Source organism: Gallinula chloropus (genome assembly GCF_964237585.1).
Source record: "Gallinula chloropus genome assembly, chromosome: 3".
In the NCBI taxonomy this organism is placed as follows: Eukaryota; Metazoa; Chordata; class Aves; order Gruiformes; family Rallidae; genus Gallinula; species Gallinula chloropus.
The window spans coordinates 79,274,298-79,291,552 of record NC_140087.1 but is presented as its reverse complement, the minus strand read 5'-3'; the positions used below and the strand labels follow the sequence as shown (position 1 = coordinate 79,291,552).

The following is a 17,255-nucleotide window of genomic DNA, read 5'->3' as shown; positions in this document are numbered from 1 at the left end:
AAGACTTCCAGAAGCAGAGTCAGGCGCAGTGTAGGTGAGTTTTTAATGCTGCCCTTCCCTTTTTATAGCTCTGTCTTGCAAGAACAAGGGTATTGTGGTTTCCATTTAATCACCATTGAAATAATTGTCCAATTACACAACAATACATTGCCAATCTTTGAGTTTCATGTGTTTCAAAACAGACAAGGGAGTGGTGGTGAAGACAACTGCAATTGAGGACATTGGTGGAGAGGTTAGAAAATGGAAGGTACTTGTAGTGGTCAGTAACAACTCAAGTGTTAAAGGTCCTCCTCTTCAGGTATAAGTTGCATCAGCTGGCACAGTGATGCAAATGTGTCTCTCCTATTTTGTAGTGTATTAGAGGAAACATTCGCCTGGAGGTTTAAGCTTTGATGAGATGAAATGCATTAATCACATATTTCTGTTCTGCATTTTCAGAAGAATGGCGTATCAAATGGAAGCCTCTACAAAAAAACATTTATTGAACACTTTGAACAGGCACCAATGTATGTTGCTGTTCTTACTTTCCTGGGTTTTGGAGTGGGAACAGTATTTGGCTACCTGCGAGATTTTATGAGAGCCTGGGGACTAGAAAAACGAAATGTTGCTGCAGAGAGAGAACAACAAAAAGTATGTATGAAAAAGAAAAGATGTATCCAAAGCTGATATTATTTCTTTTATCCTACTTGCAAAAGAAACTGTGTGTCCAGGGCTAAGCTTTTCCCCAGCTTGCAAGTTATGTACAATAACCTACCAAAGTAACAAGGCAGACAGCTTTTATCTTAGAGGAGAACATTGCATAGGTATGAGAGGAATGGCATGCACTGCAGTATAAACACATGTATGAATATGTATCTATATATATGTAAAATCATAATTTTCACTCAAAGAGCTGTTCACCTTGTTCTAAGAGTGTCAGAATACTCTTAGCAAAATAGAATCTCAGTGTATTCGCTCAATCTGCAGAAAAAGAAAACTCACAATTGACTTACTGTTACTTATATCATCTCTCCAAATCTCTTACACCCCGATTTTTCTTTGTGCAATCTTGCTGTCTATGTCATTCACAGTGGCAGGCAGTGCTAACATCTCTGTAATTGCTGACTTATGTTTGTTGAACTGCGGGTCCCAGAGCATTCAGGAATCATTGTCCCAGCACAAAGTGAATGTAACCTGAATTCTTGCAAGTCCTGACTTAGGAATTTTTTCATCCCACATAGTTCCAAGTGAAATATGCACCTCAGCAAGCTCAAGTGTCCTCTAACATTGTTTAGATTTTTTTGTTGCTCCTGTTCTCTGTGCAGTTTGAGCCAACATTTATAATAACATCTGGCATAATGGAGAAAAAATGTGCATAGTGTTGCTGTTCCTCTGACAAGTACAATTCCCAAAACTGTGTTGTGTTTTGGCTTTTCAATGATGCATGTGCTACTTAATGAAATATCATGGTGCAGCCTTTTTATCAGCATTCTTACAGAATATCCTTTTCAATTCACTTCATGATTTGGCCATTTGTTGAGCTATTTTGATTCCAGACATGCCAGTTAAATCATTTTTACTATCTACCATGGTTTACATGGCTGTTTATTTCCCCAGTCTCACACATATGTAACTATGTGCCATGTTATTTCATCATTTTATTGTATCCAATGCCTAATATAACTACATTACTGTTTCATATGAAACTTTGTTTCGTTTCCATAACTTGCTTTTAATTTAATTTCCAAGTAAAATCTATGGATAGAAATGAATTTTCAATCAAAGTAGTTGTCTTAACTGGCTGTTTGCATGTCCAGTCTGGGCCAGTAATGCCCAGGTCAATTACATTGGACTAAATTTAATTTAAAGTGCTCAGCATTTCATTAAATAGGAGTTGTTTATCCTATTTTTGCAATTTGCTTAATTTGAAGCATTTGGTTTCTGCAAGTGGAAGAATCAGGAGTTCTTCCGTTTCCAACTTTTCGAATATTGGACTGGAGAATTAGGCCAACCTGTTGACGATTAAAAAACCCCAAACCACAAAACCAAAAACCCACCCCTAAAAAAAACCCAATACTGCATTTCAAGGGAATTCAAGTAAGGTATTTGTTGATTGGAGTTGTTTGTGACATGGGAACCTGTGGCTGTTATAGCTCTCTGTTTACTAATGAATCAGTTTTTCCTTCCTAATGGGAATGACTTCAGTACAGAAGCGGACCTTTCCCTAGCAACATAACACTGTGCATGTTTTCAAACCAGGATTTTGTGCCACTTTATCAAGATTTTGAGAACTTTTACACCAGAAACCTCTATATGAGAATACGGGATAACTGGAATCGTCCAATTTGCAGTGTCCCAGGGCCACAGTTTGACCTCATGGAGCGTGTTACAGATGATTACAACTGGACGTTTAGGTGAGTCAGCTTCAACTCCACAGCTGTCAGCTTGAGACACTCCTGATACTTCTGCAAAGCACAGAAAGTTGCACCAAGCCCCTCATACCTAAATCCTCAACTATTAAACATCAGCCTTTTCTTTTCTGAAATCAGTACCTTACTGATAACCTGTCCCCTTTTTTCTGAACATAGTTTGGAACTGCAGCGTGGAGGGGACTGAAATAGAATCCAATCTATTCTATTGTAAATGGGTTTTGTTTGGCTGTGTCAGCACAAGGAAGAGTGCTCACGCTTCATTTGTAACAACAGACCTTTAGTCAGAATGTTACAGCAAATTTTGTTGTATCCCCTGGTTAGGATTTAAATAATTTCTTGCATTGCATAAATGTGGCTTCTTACTTACCTAGTGAAGCTGTGGCAGGGAGCTTTAATCAGTTTACAGCTTGAAGATTTCAGTGTATCGCAACTGTTACTGAATTAAAGAGACATGGAAATTCACCACATAGACAATATGTAGGTTGACTGTTTCATCTTATTGAGGATGTTTCCCACAACATTCTCCTTGTGTTTAATTTCTGCATGTCTGTGAACACTGAGGATTTTGTGGAAGCTGTTGACAATTTGCTTGAAAAAACAGTGTAAGTTTTTTTTCTCAAACAAAGCCCTAGGTTAGATTGTGTATTTAAATCCATAAAACCTTTCACCTAATACCTGTATATTGCCATCTACAGCTTGGAATCTGGCAAATATTCTGAGCAAAAAGCAGGATTTAATCATAGCTGGAAAAAGTTTTGGGGTTGTTAAAGTTTTGTAGATTCCCAAGTAGGAATTTGACAGTGGAACAAAATTTGGTGGGACAATTTTTGACATGTTTTTATCCGGGTTGAAGGGGAAGTTGCACTATTCTTTAAAATTTCCTTTGATTATAGGTTTACTGGAAGGACTATCAGGAATGTAATCAATATGGGTTCTTACAACTACCTCGGCTTTGCAGAAACAGACGTTAATGCTTTGAAAACTGTGACCATAGAGTTACAAAAATATGGGACAGGAATCTGCAGTACCAGACAGGAAATGGGTGAGTAAACAGAGGGATGCACACCAAGGATTCTGTAACTATATGATTTTCCTTACAGATATGTTGAAGGAATTGGATGTGTTTTAGTCACAACACAATTACATATTTCACTATTAAAAGTGATTCTCACTTGTTCATTTTTTTTAAGAAAAGCATTACTGATTTTTGGAAAAGCAAAACCAAATGTGTCATATAGTAGCCTGGGATTTTTAATGATGCAAGTAGCAGACTTACTTTTAAAAGAAATAAAATAAACATTGAGATTTCAAGAATTGTTCTAGAGCTAATTTCATCTCATCGCAAATTTCTATCAGTTACCACATACAGAGGGTTCTCATTAGTAAAATGAGCTTTTTTTAAAAAAAATCCCATTTTCTAAGAATATATTGTAAGGTTTTCTGAGCTATTAATAGCCACAACATAGAAATTTCTAGTGTGCCTCTAAGGAATAAATTCAGGAAGGCTTTATCTGACTATTTTGGTTTCTGTATCATTTATGATTTGTCCGGTTGGGGGATTTTTTTGTTTGTAGGCTGCAGGTAGGGTTATCTTCAGCTGTATGTTTTTACACAAAGCCTTGCATTCCTGATGGTATGATCAGCCTGCATTTCAGAGAGAACAGTTTCGAGCCACAGAAATGCAAGGAGAGGCTTCTCTTCAGGTTTTATCTTTCTTTGGAGCTACCAAAAGGGTAAAAAAAGAAGAAGTAGGCTTCCCAGCAATGAGGAGTCTGTTATAGACTTCCCTCCCCAGTACAGCAACCTGGAAAATTATCATATTGTATTTCTCAAAGCAAACTGGTTTGCTCCAGAAATATTTTATTTCACTTATTTTTTTATTTAAAGTCTCATTTCCAGAAAAAACAAATTCAGACCTTGCCATCTCCTGCCTATCTTGTCATCATATTTTGATTTGCCAATAACAAATACGTTAGCAACACCATTTAGAGAGGGTTTACAGATTGACCCTACTTTCCTTTTGTAGGTGACCCATCTGATGACTGTAATATATTGTTTAACCTGAATTGCATGCTTGAAAGTGGTCACCATTACTAGTCATCTAAGGTACTCTGTGTCTTTTTCTCTTGGATTCTATTCTATCTGAGAACACTTCAAGCAGTTTTCAGTACATCAAATAATATGCCTGCCTGCTGTTTTCATTCTTGTTATCTTTTGCAGAATTTTTTCTGTGGAACACTTGCATAACTTATTCTCAAAAAGAAATCTTATATGAAGATCATTTCTGTCTTCAAATATTATAAAAATATTACTGTTTTACTTCATCTACTGAGTTTTGAGACCAAATGTATACAGATTTCTTGGACTTTCTCTTCATCCGAACTCCTGTGCTGTACTCAGTTATCCTGACAGATTGAGCAGAGTTTTAGATTCATTCCTATTGGTTTCACAACAGCTACTCCCATGCACTTCATTCAGCCTGTTCATAATGCCAAAATGGACTACAGATAAAGAATATTGTACAAGTCTTGTCACTATCAGTCTTTCAGGGAGTGAATTTCAGAGAGCAACTTGGACAGAAAGACTTATTCAAATAGGACAGCAGGGTGTTAAGAGCTGTCTTAAATGGCTTAGATGAACATTTATAGCATTTTGTCCTAGGCAGCAGAGAGCCTGTGCTTCTGTAGTCAGCAGAAAGGGAATTAGTTCCACAGAGCAATTCTGAGCAATGGTTGTTACTTCACTGGATCTACTGCCAAGAAATGTATACACAACCTAAGAAAAATAGCTTCTTATTAGTACTGTGGATACCTTCTTTTATTCTTCCTTTGTCCTCTTGTGCTGCTTCAGCTCTATTCTGTTCACGGTTGAGCAGATTTGAAAAATTCTATCTAACTTAAAAATACATATATCTATGTTTTCAAGTGAGAGGTAGAGAATCAGAGAATGTGTTAGGTTGGAAGGGACCCTTAAAGGTCATCTAGGGAAGGGTCCAGGTGAACCGTCTTTCCTTTATTAATTGTAACTTGCTATCTTCATCTGAGGAAAAATAGAACATAATGGTTTTGTTCCCAAGCAGATTACATTTCAAAACTTTTATTGTGTGGCTGAGCTGAAGTAGTTTGAAGTAAAAATGCAGTGAGCTTAGAAGCAAAAGCCATAAATTGCCTGTGGGGTCCTAACCCAAGAGACCACTTGAATATATTTACAATTTCAAGCTAATTGACCTTGAAAGTACTGCTCTGCTTACATGCACTTAAGTGTCTGGCATGTTCAGGGGTTTACCAAGGTCTCTCTCATACAGGTGTCTCTTTTTGAGAAGGATCATTCTGCTTCTTTGAGAAGATTTCAGGGAGAGGGAAAAAATAAAGATGAAACAACACTAATGTGAGTGATGTTCAAAAGAATACATGATGGTAAACTGCCCTTTGTGGTCTTCTGCATAAATTCCTCCTCTTCTAACTGTGCAGACTGTGGAGTGGGTATACAACGCTGGCATATCAGAATGCTTTTTACAAGTAGTTTACTCTCAGAATAACTTGATATGGATGTACTAACATGTACATATTGTTTGTATCTTCACAAAACTGTGTTTTATTAGGGAAACTTAGTGAAGCTAAACCTTACTAAATATAAAACAGTTACTCTACATTGCCAGATAAGTTGCTTAAGACTCTGTGTAAACATAGTTCAGAAATTAACTTCAGTGGGAACTGTGAAGCCCTGCTTATGATTTCTCTAAAATAATAACGCACATACCACTTGAACAGACATTCCTGTTTAAGACACAAAAGCATAGGACACTGATAAGAACAGTGGTTGGTCTTCCTAAATTTGTCCTCCATAAAAAGATTTAAGACTTTTCACTCAATTTTTAATTAAATGCTCATTATTGATATTGATGACAATGTCAATAATGTCTATTTCTTAGCATAACGGTGTCATTTAAGACACATTCCTGAGGCTTTTGAGGGACTTTCAGTCTGAAAAAAAAAATAAGTAACAAGCTAACTATTGTCCCTTAGGAGCAAGATCTGGGGGTCATAAGTGGTAGTTTCAAGAAAACATTAGTTTATTGTTCAGTGGTCAGAGAGCAAATCAAATACTAGAAATTAGGAAGTGAACAGAAATCCAGCCATTAGTAACTCCATATGCTCCTACATAAACCTGTGGTTTGGTGTCATCTTGAGTACTCTGTGCAGTTCTGGTCACAAACATTTAGCGGAGCTGGAAAGTGCCAGACAAGGGTAACTAGGATCATCAAAGGCTTCAAAGAGTTTCTGGGTGAAGAACTGTTGAGCTAGCTGTCAGAAATGCCTGTCACTTGGCTCAAAAATAGCTTAAAGGGAGATGTTATAGAAACCTTCAAAATCATGTGTAGTGTGGGAAGTGTAGTCAGGGTTGACTGTTCTTGTCTCTTCCACTACAAGACCTACACGGCATTGTATGAAGGTGGTGTAAGTTTTCCATCTAAATACAGGAGGCAGTTTTTCACACTGGAGGCTGGCAGATCCAGGGAACTCATTCCAAAGAATGCTTCAGGTACTAAACCTTGACTCTCACTAGCACTGTACAGGACAATGACCACATTTGGAAAGATCATTAAGAGTTACTAGAAATACCAAAACTTGATTATGGGAAAAAGGGACCTTTTGTGTGGTGTGGTCCATCTAATATTATTTAGTGTTATTTTATATAATTCATTGTTTTGTATTAGTTTATATTATTACTCATATGTCTGTAGCAATTGCTGTACAACCATTAGACCTATGGACTAGAAAATCATCACATAAATTTGTCTTGAATCAGGAATGTGTGTAACTTAACTGGGGCAGCAAAACCACTGTATGCTGTATGCAGTCCTGGCAGGGTTTTTTACCATCTCGGGGCTGCGGCTCCAGGACCCGCGGTTTTTGGAGGACGGTTGGGTTCCGGGACGGCTCTGGGTGGCACGGCCTGAGTTGTGGGTTTGGTGAGAAACTGCATTGTTTATCAACAGTTTCATATATTTTTTGCTCTAAAGTCCTGTTAGCATTGTTATATTTTGTCTTTCTGCTATTTTAGTAAACTATCCTTATCCCAACCCACGGGCTTTTGGTTTCTTGGTTTTGGAGTTGCTATTTGCCCCTTCCTTTTCCCTTCCCTTGCCTCACACCCCTCCACCCCTCTTCTCCCCCTCCTCTTTTCCTTTAAAGAGCAGGCAGCTTCATGGATCTCAGCTCTCAGCCGGGGTAAAACCATGACAGTCTATTTTGTCAGCATCAGTCCCTCCTGCAGGTGTAGGAAAAGCCAATGTTTTTTATTTCTTTGGTCAAGAAGCCAGTTGGGACATCAAAAAGCGGGAAGTTTTGTTTTGTAGGAGTAAACATTGGGTCTAAGATAATAATTCTTAAATGTTGGAGGATTTAAGCAACAGGAAGCAAGTTATTCAAGTAACTGGAGTACTTTGAACATTACAGTATTACACGTAAACTACCCCCAAAAATCTCTATGCTAGGTTTTATTTATTTTAATCTCTCAAAAGTGTTACCTTTTAGCTTAATAAAAATGCTAACAAATAGGGATCTAAATAAATTTGAAGTAGTGTGTATTCCCTCTATAGTTAGAAGAATGACAACTTGAATACAAAGTCCTTTTTCTCCTATGAAAATCAGAATATTTCAAAGGCTAGGCGGTAGTTGGCTACTGATGGAGGCAAGCTGACAAGTCTCGTGTCTGAGCCCATCCTGTCATTCTTATGTGTATAGTCAGCCTTTTCTAAGCAATGCAACTTTAAATTATTGAGGGAGAAATATGCAAATGATGATTTAACACTGTTTCCTGCTTGCTGATTGCAGATGATAATAAAATCAGTATTGTTACCTTTTTTTTCAAGATAAGGCAGATTATCATGACCTGAACGTTCCTAGGCTTAACACTGGGGCAGTGACAGGGCTGTCACATGAGCAGCTAGTCGCTCCAACACTCTATTTCTCTAACGCACCATTATTCCTCATGGAGATGATATACGTGAGTAACAGGAGCAAATGTATCATTAGTGCTCCTTAAGCAGCCAAGCAGGATTCCTGCCTTTTGAAATCCTCCTCCTGTGATTATGCCTTGGACCAAAAGACAAGATGGAGCCTGCACAGAGCACTTGCAGGGTGATTCACTCTGGAGGGCATGGTTAGGAGGTTACCTTTTAATGCCTAGCTCACGCTCAGTTGTGGGGCTTTATGTTTGTTTGAGGATTTTTATATGTTTGACTGTGATCTGATTTCTAAAAAGCAGATCTGTAAACCTGTGCCAACATTTAAACTACAAAAGTAGCTCCATCTCCTTCACTTCTTTCTCAGGTTTTAAGGCCTAATCTGAATTTCTAGCAGCATTTCAAGAAGGTAAAAATAGTTATTCAGCTGTTCATTCTTTTATACCACTTAAAAGCTTTAAATAAGGCCAGGGCTCATTTAAAACTCAGTACTGTACACACAGAGAAATAAATGGTCCATTTCTAAATTAGGAGAAGGAGATAAAGAATAAAGTTCCCATAATTTACAGTTCCAAGTAGAAGCTTAAGGAGAAACACAGCCAAATAAATAAAAAATATTGTATGTGTATTTTTTTCATAAACTTGGCTACTTTCTGATAGGATATGGTATAAATTAGGTATAAACAGCTCACAAGAGGAATTTTCCTTCTTTGTCATATCATCATCTTCATTTTTGTGCCTACTTTCTCACAAATAAGTGATATAACCTATGGTCAAGTTTGTTCCTGGTATTTCACCATTGCAAAAGTGTACTTTGCAAAGCATGATTAAGGTCTGGATAGTCTGTCTTCTGGCAGGTGGAACTAAAGGCAGCAGGAGTAACTAAGGGTTGTGTGACCTGTTTAAAATCTAAAATATCTCTAATCTATATGTTATCTACGTACATGCAAATATTTAGACACTTGAGGTCCTGCCATTCAGCCTCTGGCATGAAGAGGCTGGACTTCAACTGTAAATTTTAGTTGCGTGCTTTTATAAAGAAAAGATGCAAACAAGGGTTCTAAATTAAACTGAAGGCTTTGTTAAAATTAATCTACTCATTTCTGAGGATCAGTAAATTGCACAGGTACGTTGTTATATCTATGACACCTGCAGCATCTTTTTGGTATGACAATCCTAGCAGCTGAGAGCAACATTAAGAAAGCTTGAGCATTTCCTTTCTTTCAAATGCTTCCTCAAATCGCCCTTCTTTAAGGGTGCTTTTATGCACATGCAGTGTTAAATGAGGCTACTACATAACATAGCCATGTGCTTCTCTTCCTCAGTTTGGGCTCTGCTCTTACAGTGGGCTCTGTAGGACAGTGATACCATCTCCATCATCCACCCTTGTAGAATGGTGTGAATAAATAACTCTGTTTCTTCATCCTTCTAGTAACTCATCCAGTCTTGCCTTTGTAAAAGTGCATATGTGCTTCAGTTATAATATTCTTTCATCTCTGAAAAATATCTTACCAGACTTTGTGACCTTAAACTTCCATGCCACATTTGAAACTTAGCTGTTTAGTTCTGTTTCCCACCCTCCTAAGGCTACCTCTGAAGAAATATCATTTTCATAAATTAATGGTTCTTATTCACCTTGGTTAGTCATATGAGTGATCCATAGTATTCCCATTTGCCATTCATATCTGAAAGTAGCCTTTATGGGGATATCTTCTTTTTCTTTCAATGACTTGTTGCTTTTATCAGTTTTGCTCCTCCAGCTTTTGTTTAACTTGAAGGGAGCAGGTGTTTTCCTGTCATCTTTGGATCTCAGAATTCCAAGTGGAAAATTTTATTGGAGGATACTGTTGCCAGTGCTGGCAGTTTAACCAGTACGTGTCACTAGCACATAAGAACCTGAAAAACAGTATTGGGCAGACTAACCAGTGGCATAAACCACCTTGCCCAAGCTGAAAGTGTCGAAGCTAAATAGTGAACAGCGTGAATCATGGGAAGTGCACTTTCAGACTTTATCTGTCAAGTAGACTGACAGTGACTTTGAACCCAAGACCATGGTTAAGGGTAAGCCTATGAAAGTCTGCCCAAGCACAGTCTACTTCGTGTTCCCCCTCCCCAGAGTGCAGTGTTGAGTTAATGGAGGGAACTGGGTCATCAGATTTTGAAGAGGGGATTTGCTTTGAAAAGTGTGGGAATCTGTGGAGGTGGCTACCGTTGTGAAAGTCCATTTTTGATAAGATCTTAGGTTTTACTTTCCATAACACACACATAATCTTGAAACACAATTAGCACCTGCTGTACACTATTGCTGTACACTATTGCATACAACTGATCAGCAGGAATAACTTTCAAAAGCAATAATTCCATTTTGCCTCCTAAAGATGCAGGTAGCTTTCTCATTTTCTTTTTGTCTTAAACCTTTCCCAGTGAGACAGCATATATTATTTAGTTGTATTCTCATTTCCTGGGTCAAACCAAGCTGTAATCAGCATAAAAATCAAAGCAAGTAGAGGATCGGGAAAATCTAATGTTTATGTATAGGACAAATATAGAAGGTATCTGTGTACACAGTGTTTTAACAAAAGACATCTAGTATATCACTTTTCATTCAACACATCATGATGCTAGTCTGAATCAAGGACAACACAAGACATTTTAAGGGTGACGATAACCTGACTTGACACTGCTAAGGTTGTATTTACTGCAGACCAGTGTAATTACCACCTTTCCTATGTATCCTGAGATGTAGCAGCCTGTGCCAGAGGAAGCTCCCTTGAATCAAATTTCCATCTGTGTTATTTCTGTTTCTTGGGGTGGTTGCTGTGACCAGATGGGAACACTACTGGACAAGTTCCATCACAGCAGAGTATAGCTGTTTCCTCCAGTGGAGAGAAGTCACATAATTGGTGCAATTTATATGATGTCCAAGGACTGGCCCACACTGGAGAAATATTCTGATATGATCAAATAATTGAATAATTTATTGAACAAATACCCATTTTACTTTAAACCTGGGAAAATGCAAACTGCTATGCTTTATCTGCCCTACTCAATGCATATCACTGTCACAAACCTCCTACTGTCAGTACTGATGTGTATTGTATAGCTTCTGCAACACCTCACCTACCACCTACAATATTGCCATTATCATTAAAGTAATTCAAAACCAGAGCTTGTTTTGCAAATCCTTGTCATACAGGTTTGGTTTTGCAAACCAAACCCCCATTGAGTCTAATTTGTATTCCAGGATTTGTAGGCAATGGCAATACACAATATCATCTGCATTCACTGTTAGGATTAGTAAATAATAAATAGAAATCAGTCACTTTCAGAATGTATCATTCTTCACCATCACAAAATCAATGAAAATAGGTCAAAAATGTGCGGTTCCTTTCTGGTTCATCTAACAGATACTTGAACAAAATAATCTATAGTGAGTCAGTTTTTAAAAAACAGAAAACATATGATGCAACCCCAAATAGCAATTTAACTCCACCCCATAGTGTCAGATTTAATCCTGGAAGAATTGGGGACAATTTTCTCATGCATTAAAATGCATGCCTCGCAAAGCACAAACTGCTTGTTTCTCCTGCTTTAACAAACCTCTTTCTAATTCAGGTTATGACCATAGTGTGGTTGTCTGCAAGCTTTCATTTTAGACTTCATCTTCTCTTTGTGTGCCCATAGCCCTCAGGCAACAAGTAACATCTGCAGGGAACAGTAGGGTAGCTGACTGTGTTGGAACCCTCAGTTGTAAGTGAGTGCTCTAAAGGACTAACTGGGGTCAAAATGTATAGAACTAACCATAGAAATATACCCTTAGACCTACTGGGCTTACAAGGGAAGACACATCCCACACACATCTCCAATGAGCAGCTCAACGCTGCAACACTGTGTGGTTTTGTATTTCACAGAGCGTGGTTACTAAGCAGTGGCTGCGTACAGAGCCAGCACATATCCTTGTGCATCTCAGGATCTACAAACACAAGAACTAGCCATCCTCAAAGCACTTCATGCAGAGTTTCTCACATCTACTGGAGGTTCTGCAGCACCAAATTTTCTGTGTCATTTGACCTAAATTATCAGAGCACAGAGCCAGAAACCACCCAACTCAGTGAGCAACCAGTGCAATAAATACAGTGAGTGCAGAGACAGTCTGGAAGCTCTGACAGAGTTGGCTCAGGTCTAGTAGAACCCAGGCAGGCTCTGTGCAAAAAGTCCATGTAATCTATCCAGGATTTTTCCAGGAGCCACATGATCCTCTTTTTTTCCCTGGCTAGTGGACAGTTACCTGCCTGCATGTTTTCTTCACATTTTGTTTCCAAGTGAATGCCATTCTTACTTTGGGCATTTAATAATGAAAGAATAATGAAAACACTACCTTGCTGTAACCAGCTGAGTTAGTGCTCTTGCTGAACTTCTACTGCTGATAATTTTATTTTTTTAATGAGCTTTCCTCCATGATGAAGGTAAGATCATCTTCCTGATTTACCATTCTTGTTGAGACCCTCTAGCTAAGTTTCTGCTTTCCTCCATTCATCTGCTCTTTGTGCACAGATTCCTTGTTCCCATCAACTGTAATTCACTTTGCCAATATTATTGTGACATCAATTTATGCCACACAAGTGAGGTGAAATATTCGTTTCTCTATTTTTATTCTTCTGTTCCCTGCTTACTACCATATTCATAGGGGCAATGCTTTGTCAGAATCCACAGGCCACTCTCTTTTCTTCCCCACAGATCATCCTGTAAGAATTCCTTCTGCCTTGGTACCTGCAATGCACACCCAGGCAACCAAAGACTAGAGAGCTGGCAAGTTGAGACGATTCATTACTCTTCAAAGTTATTTGTTATCTCAGTCTCTTAACAACACTCTTTTGTTCGTTGCTTTTTGTATTCTATCATCTTCCTTTGTCAGTTGGGCGGGAAAGGTACTGCTTTAGCTGGATATTTGGAGCACCGTTATTTATTTGGAGACACCAGGCACTAGTATTAGATAAGTAACGTGTGATAAAGAAGGTTCTCTAGTGTTGCCTTATCATTTGTGTTTGACTGTTGAAAGGGAGGAAAGAGGAGAGTAATGATTAAATGTGGAGAGTGGCAGAGCTTTTAACATCCAAAGTAGAAAAAGACAGAGAACACTTTTCTTTGTATCTATATAAAAATCATAATTACAGATTTTGCATACATACATAGGCACCCAAGAAAAGAATGGGAGAATTTTGTTGTTGTGGGGTTTTGTTTTCGTGTCCAGAGAGAATTCAAGAGTACCTGAGATGTTTGCCCCATATTTCCTATAAAAACGAGGTATTTTTGTCTTCACTGGGGATGGGGAAGGCAAAAAATTGCTCTTCAGAAACAACTATGCCAAAAATTATTGTTACCAAAAAAAAAAGTATTTGTTAGCATTAGTTATACCTGGTTTCCATCCATACCTTTTCTTGCATTATCCCACATGCACAAGATACAAATGGAAAACCTTCATTAGAACTTAATGTCATATAGCTTAACGACACGTTTTTAGCATGTTCTTTTGTATGGTTTTTTGTCTTTTCAAATAATAACTTCCACAGTTTACTGAGATTTAAGAATCCCTGTGCTTATTTCTGCAGGCACTCTAGACAAACATGTAGAGCTAGAGAAACTTGTGGCCAAGTTCCTTGGTGTGGAAGATGCTATGGTCTTTGGCATGGGATTTGCAACTAACTCAATGAATATTCCAGCCCTTGTTGGGAAGGTGAGTACTTCCTAAAGGAACACATAGAGCAATTATTTATTAATTGTTTTAACAACTGTTGCAGTATTCTGGGCACCCATTAATGGGAAAGGCTTGATGGAGGAACAAAGCTTGATATCAGAAATGCATGAGTCATGAGGCTGATGACCTTGTGACCTCAAATATACTCCATCATAATTTTTTCTAGCTGTGGGTGTTGCTGTCACACATACCTAACATCTCTTTAAGGATAAGGGATATGGTTATTTAGCTTTGCTTGACAAAGTTGCTTCTCCCTAAAACGTAAGCAGATTTCGTATCCTGTATCTCAGGTGTTGTGGGATGAAGTGTGTGGGCTACTTGCAGAGATATTGCTGAGCGGCCTGTGGTGAAAGATGATGATTAAGACATTTTTTACATTTTAAAAAAAGAGAAAGCACAGTGCTGAGCATTCTGGATGAACAGATCTCCAGCCAGCCCTGCAAAGAAAGCTGACAAGTCTAAAATTGTGACCATACGACAAAAATTGGGTTCTTATTTGATGCTGAAGGGACTTCATCTCCAGTGTGAGGTACCTAACACAAAGGCATGAAAATCCATCATCCTGTCAATCACTGCTCCTGACATAAGAAACAGATACACAGTGCTGTTAGCTGGGAAAAGGGGTATTTCCTCTTTAGTTCATGCAAGGGTGGAACAGTATTTCCCACTTGGTGGAGATGGAATGAACTTGCTATGTGGTGTACAATCAAGATTTCTTCTGAAGTACCAGCCTAGAGGTCAAGTCACTTCTTCACTCAGCACTGAAGGTGAATTCAGCTTTTTCAAGTGATTTCAGAAATACATGTACAGAAGTGTTGGGCAGGGAGAATTGCTTCGGCTTCCCATGTAGAGACTAAGGCCTCTGTCAGAGGTGGATATTTAGATAAGTAGCACAAAGATATTACTATATTTATTACATATAACTATAACAAGCCAGTATATAATATTATACAGTATTTTAATATATTTATTACAGATATTATGTAATTGCCCTGTGTTGGGGGATTTATTCCTAAATTTTCCTGTCTGAGTCTAGCAGCTACATTCTCTTGTCAAGACACATATACTCTTACAGTTAGTTCTGCATGCTAGTCTGTCAGCAGATTTGTGTGAGGATCTCTCAACCTGGGCATAATCTGTGTTTCCAAAATAAGTGTGTATTTAATGTTGTATTGCCCTTTGGGTAATGAAACCACAGCATAAGATGTGGAATTGAAAGCAGAGTGAAATTATGGTTCCAGTTTTAATTTCAACTGTCAATTCTGGTTCCTGTTAATATCATATACAAAGTTTTCTCCTGCATTTCTATTTTAAATTGTATAGAGAAAATTAGTTTTTCAACTGAGTTAATTAATGAAAAAATATACTGCAGGTGAACTGCATTTACCAGAGAAAGACCCTGCCTGGTGCCTAGGCTCCACTCATATCGTAATGGAAGTGGGCTTTAGGAGGCACCATTCTGTCCTAATCTCATCATCAGCCCGGTGCTGATGTTAGTCCAGCCTCAGTATTACTTCTCCTTACATTACTGCCATGCAGTCTATATATATTAGGTGGGACTGCATTTTCCTTGCAACACAGAATAGACTGTAGATAGGTGCTGGAGGAAGCAGTATCACTTGGTTTTACTATAAAGCAGTCAATGTCTATTAGAATTATTCCCTACTTTCTAGTTACAGAAAATATGTGGTCCCTTTGCACTACCTGGCAATGCCTGATAATCTGATCCCACAGCTTCTGTCTGCCTTTGCAGTGGGTCCTGGCACCTTCAGCAAAGTGGCAGAAAACCCACTTCGTGTTTCATGCATATGGCTTAATTGGTGCAATGCTGTATCATAGACACATGTATGCTGACACAGACATGCACACATGTCAACAGCCCCCCAATTTGTGCAGATGCTTATTGTACTCCTTCTCCACAGGGCTGCCTCATTTTAAGTGATGAGTTGAACCACACTTCTCTCGTTCTTGGTGCAAGGCTTTCAGGTGCTACTATTAGAATCTTCAAGCATAATAGTGAGTATTGAAGTTGGAAATATTTAGAGACAGAGTTGTTCACACCTCAAAGGCAAGAATGCTTCCTTTCAATGCTTTCTTTGTTATCAGTTCCCAGATAATACTTTTCTCTAGGCAGAAGGGTTAACTGTTCAATATTATGAGTGATTTCTGATGGGGAAAAATTAATAATGTAATATTATAATTGTTCTTGTGTATGATTTGGGTTATCAGCTTGGGCTTAATTTCAAAATCTGGAGTCGTCTTGTTCTGTCTGTTTGACATACTGAATGATTGTGTGCCGTCATAAAGGTTTTAATGTTATTGTCACTATAGCCAAAACAGTACAAACATATTTTCCAGGCTCTGTTTCTAGCAAGTTCAGTGCAACCAGAGTTACATTAATGCAGCATTACTTTGAAATGCTTACCCTGAATTCCCAGGGATCTGTGCCAGAGATGCAGATGGTTTTATCAAGACCATCATCCCAAGTGTTCTCTGAAGTATTGTGTTAGTATAGAAATCACACATTAACTTTGCAATCATTATCTTCTGAAACACTCATGTTTTTTAACTTTTTTAGTTAATGCTGCTGTGGTTGCTGTCAGAAACATTGTGATTGGCTTTGGTGACAAGAGCTTGTTCTTTTCCTTTATTCCCTATTGCAATTCCCCTTTCCATCACCACTGTTTACACCAGGCAGTGATTGCAACAGAGGTTAAGAAGCTAGAAAAGTGGTGAGGAATGAGAAAAGAGGTCTGATCAGCTTTCTTAATAACAAATACAGTCCCTACTTTTTATTAAGTGTTGTGTTCAGCCCTGAGGTGAGCAAAAATTAATTATGCATATGCTGTCAAAGGCCTAAGGATCCGTTGGAATGAAAAGCACACTATAATTATAATATAAGGTGTTGTTATAATTAATATATATTCATAAGTTGGGCAAGAAGCAATTTCTGATGATCATTCAAGAATTAAAGTTCATCTGAACCCAAATATCCGAATGTTTTTAGAGAAGTAATTAATCTGAGATTAGCCTGTAGCATACCCCAGCTTGTTTCACTTCCACATATCTGTATGTGCTAGGCATGGTTGCTATACCAGTGTTTTCTCAATACTTTAGTTTG

At 38.2% G+C, this 17,255-nt stretch overlaps 1 protein-coding gene across 1 annotated transcript in view; it reads left to right on the top strand.

Annotated features, from left to right (window-relative positions):
* The window catches only part of SPTLC3 (serine palmitoyltransferase long chain base subunit 3), a gene marked incomplete at both ends in the record, with an annotated part of 84,157 nt that overhangs the window by 29,874 nt on the left and 37,028 nt on the right, over positions 1–17,255 (top strand). Inside the window, 5 exons of the mRNA XM_084261450.1 lie at positions 439–630; positions 2,239–2,393; positions 3,305–3,453; positions 13,989–14,113; positions 16,057–16,150. Coding sequence (XP_084117576.1) covers positions 439–630; positions 2,239–2,393; positions 3,305–3,453; positions 13,989–14,113; positions 16,057–16,150 — 715 coding nt within the window. The remainder of the gene's footprint in view (positions 1–438; positions 631–2,238; positions 2,394–3,304; positions 3,454–13,988; positions 14,114–16,056; positions 16,151–17,255) is intronic.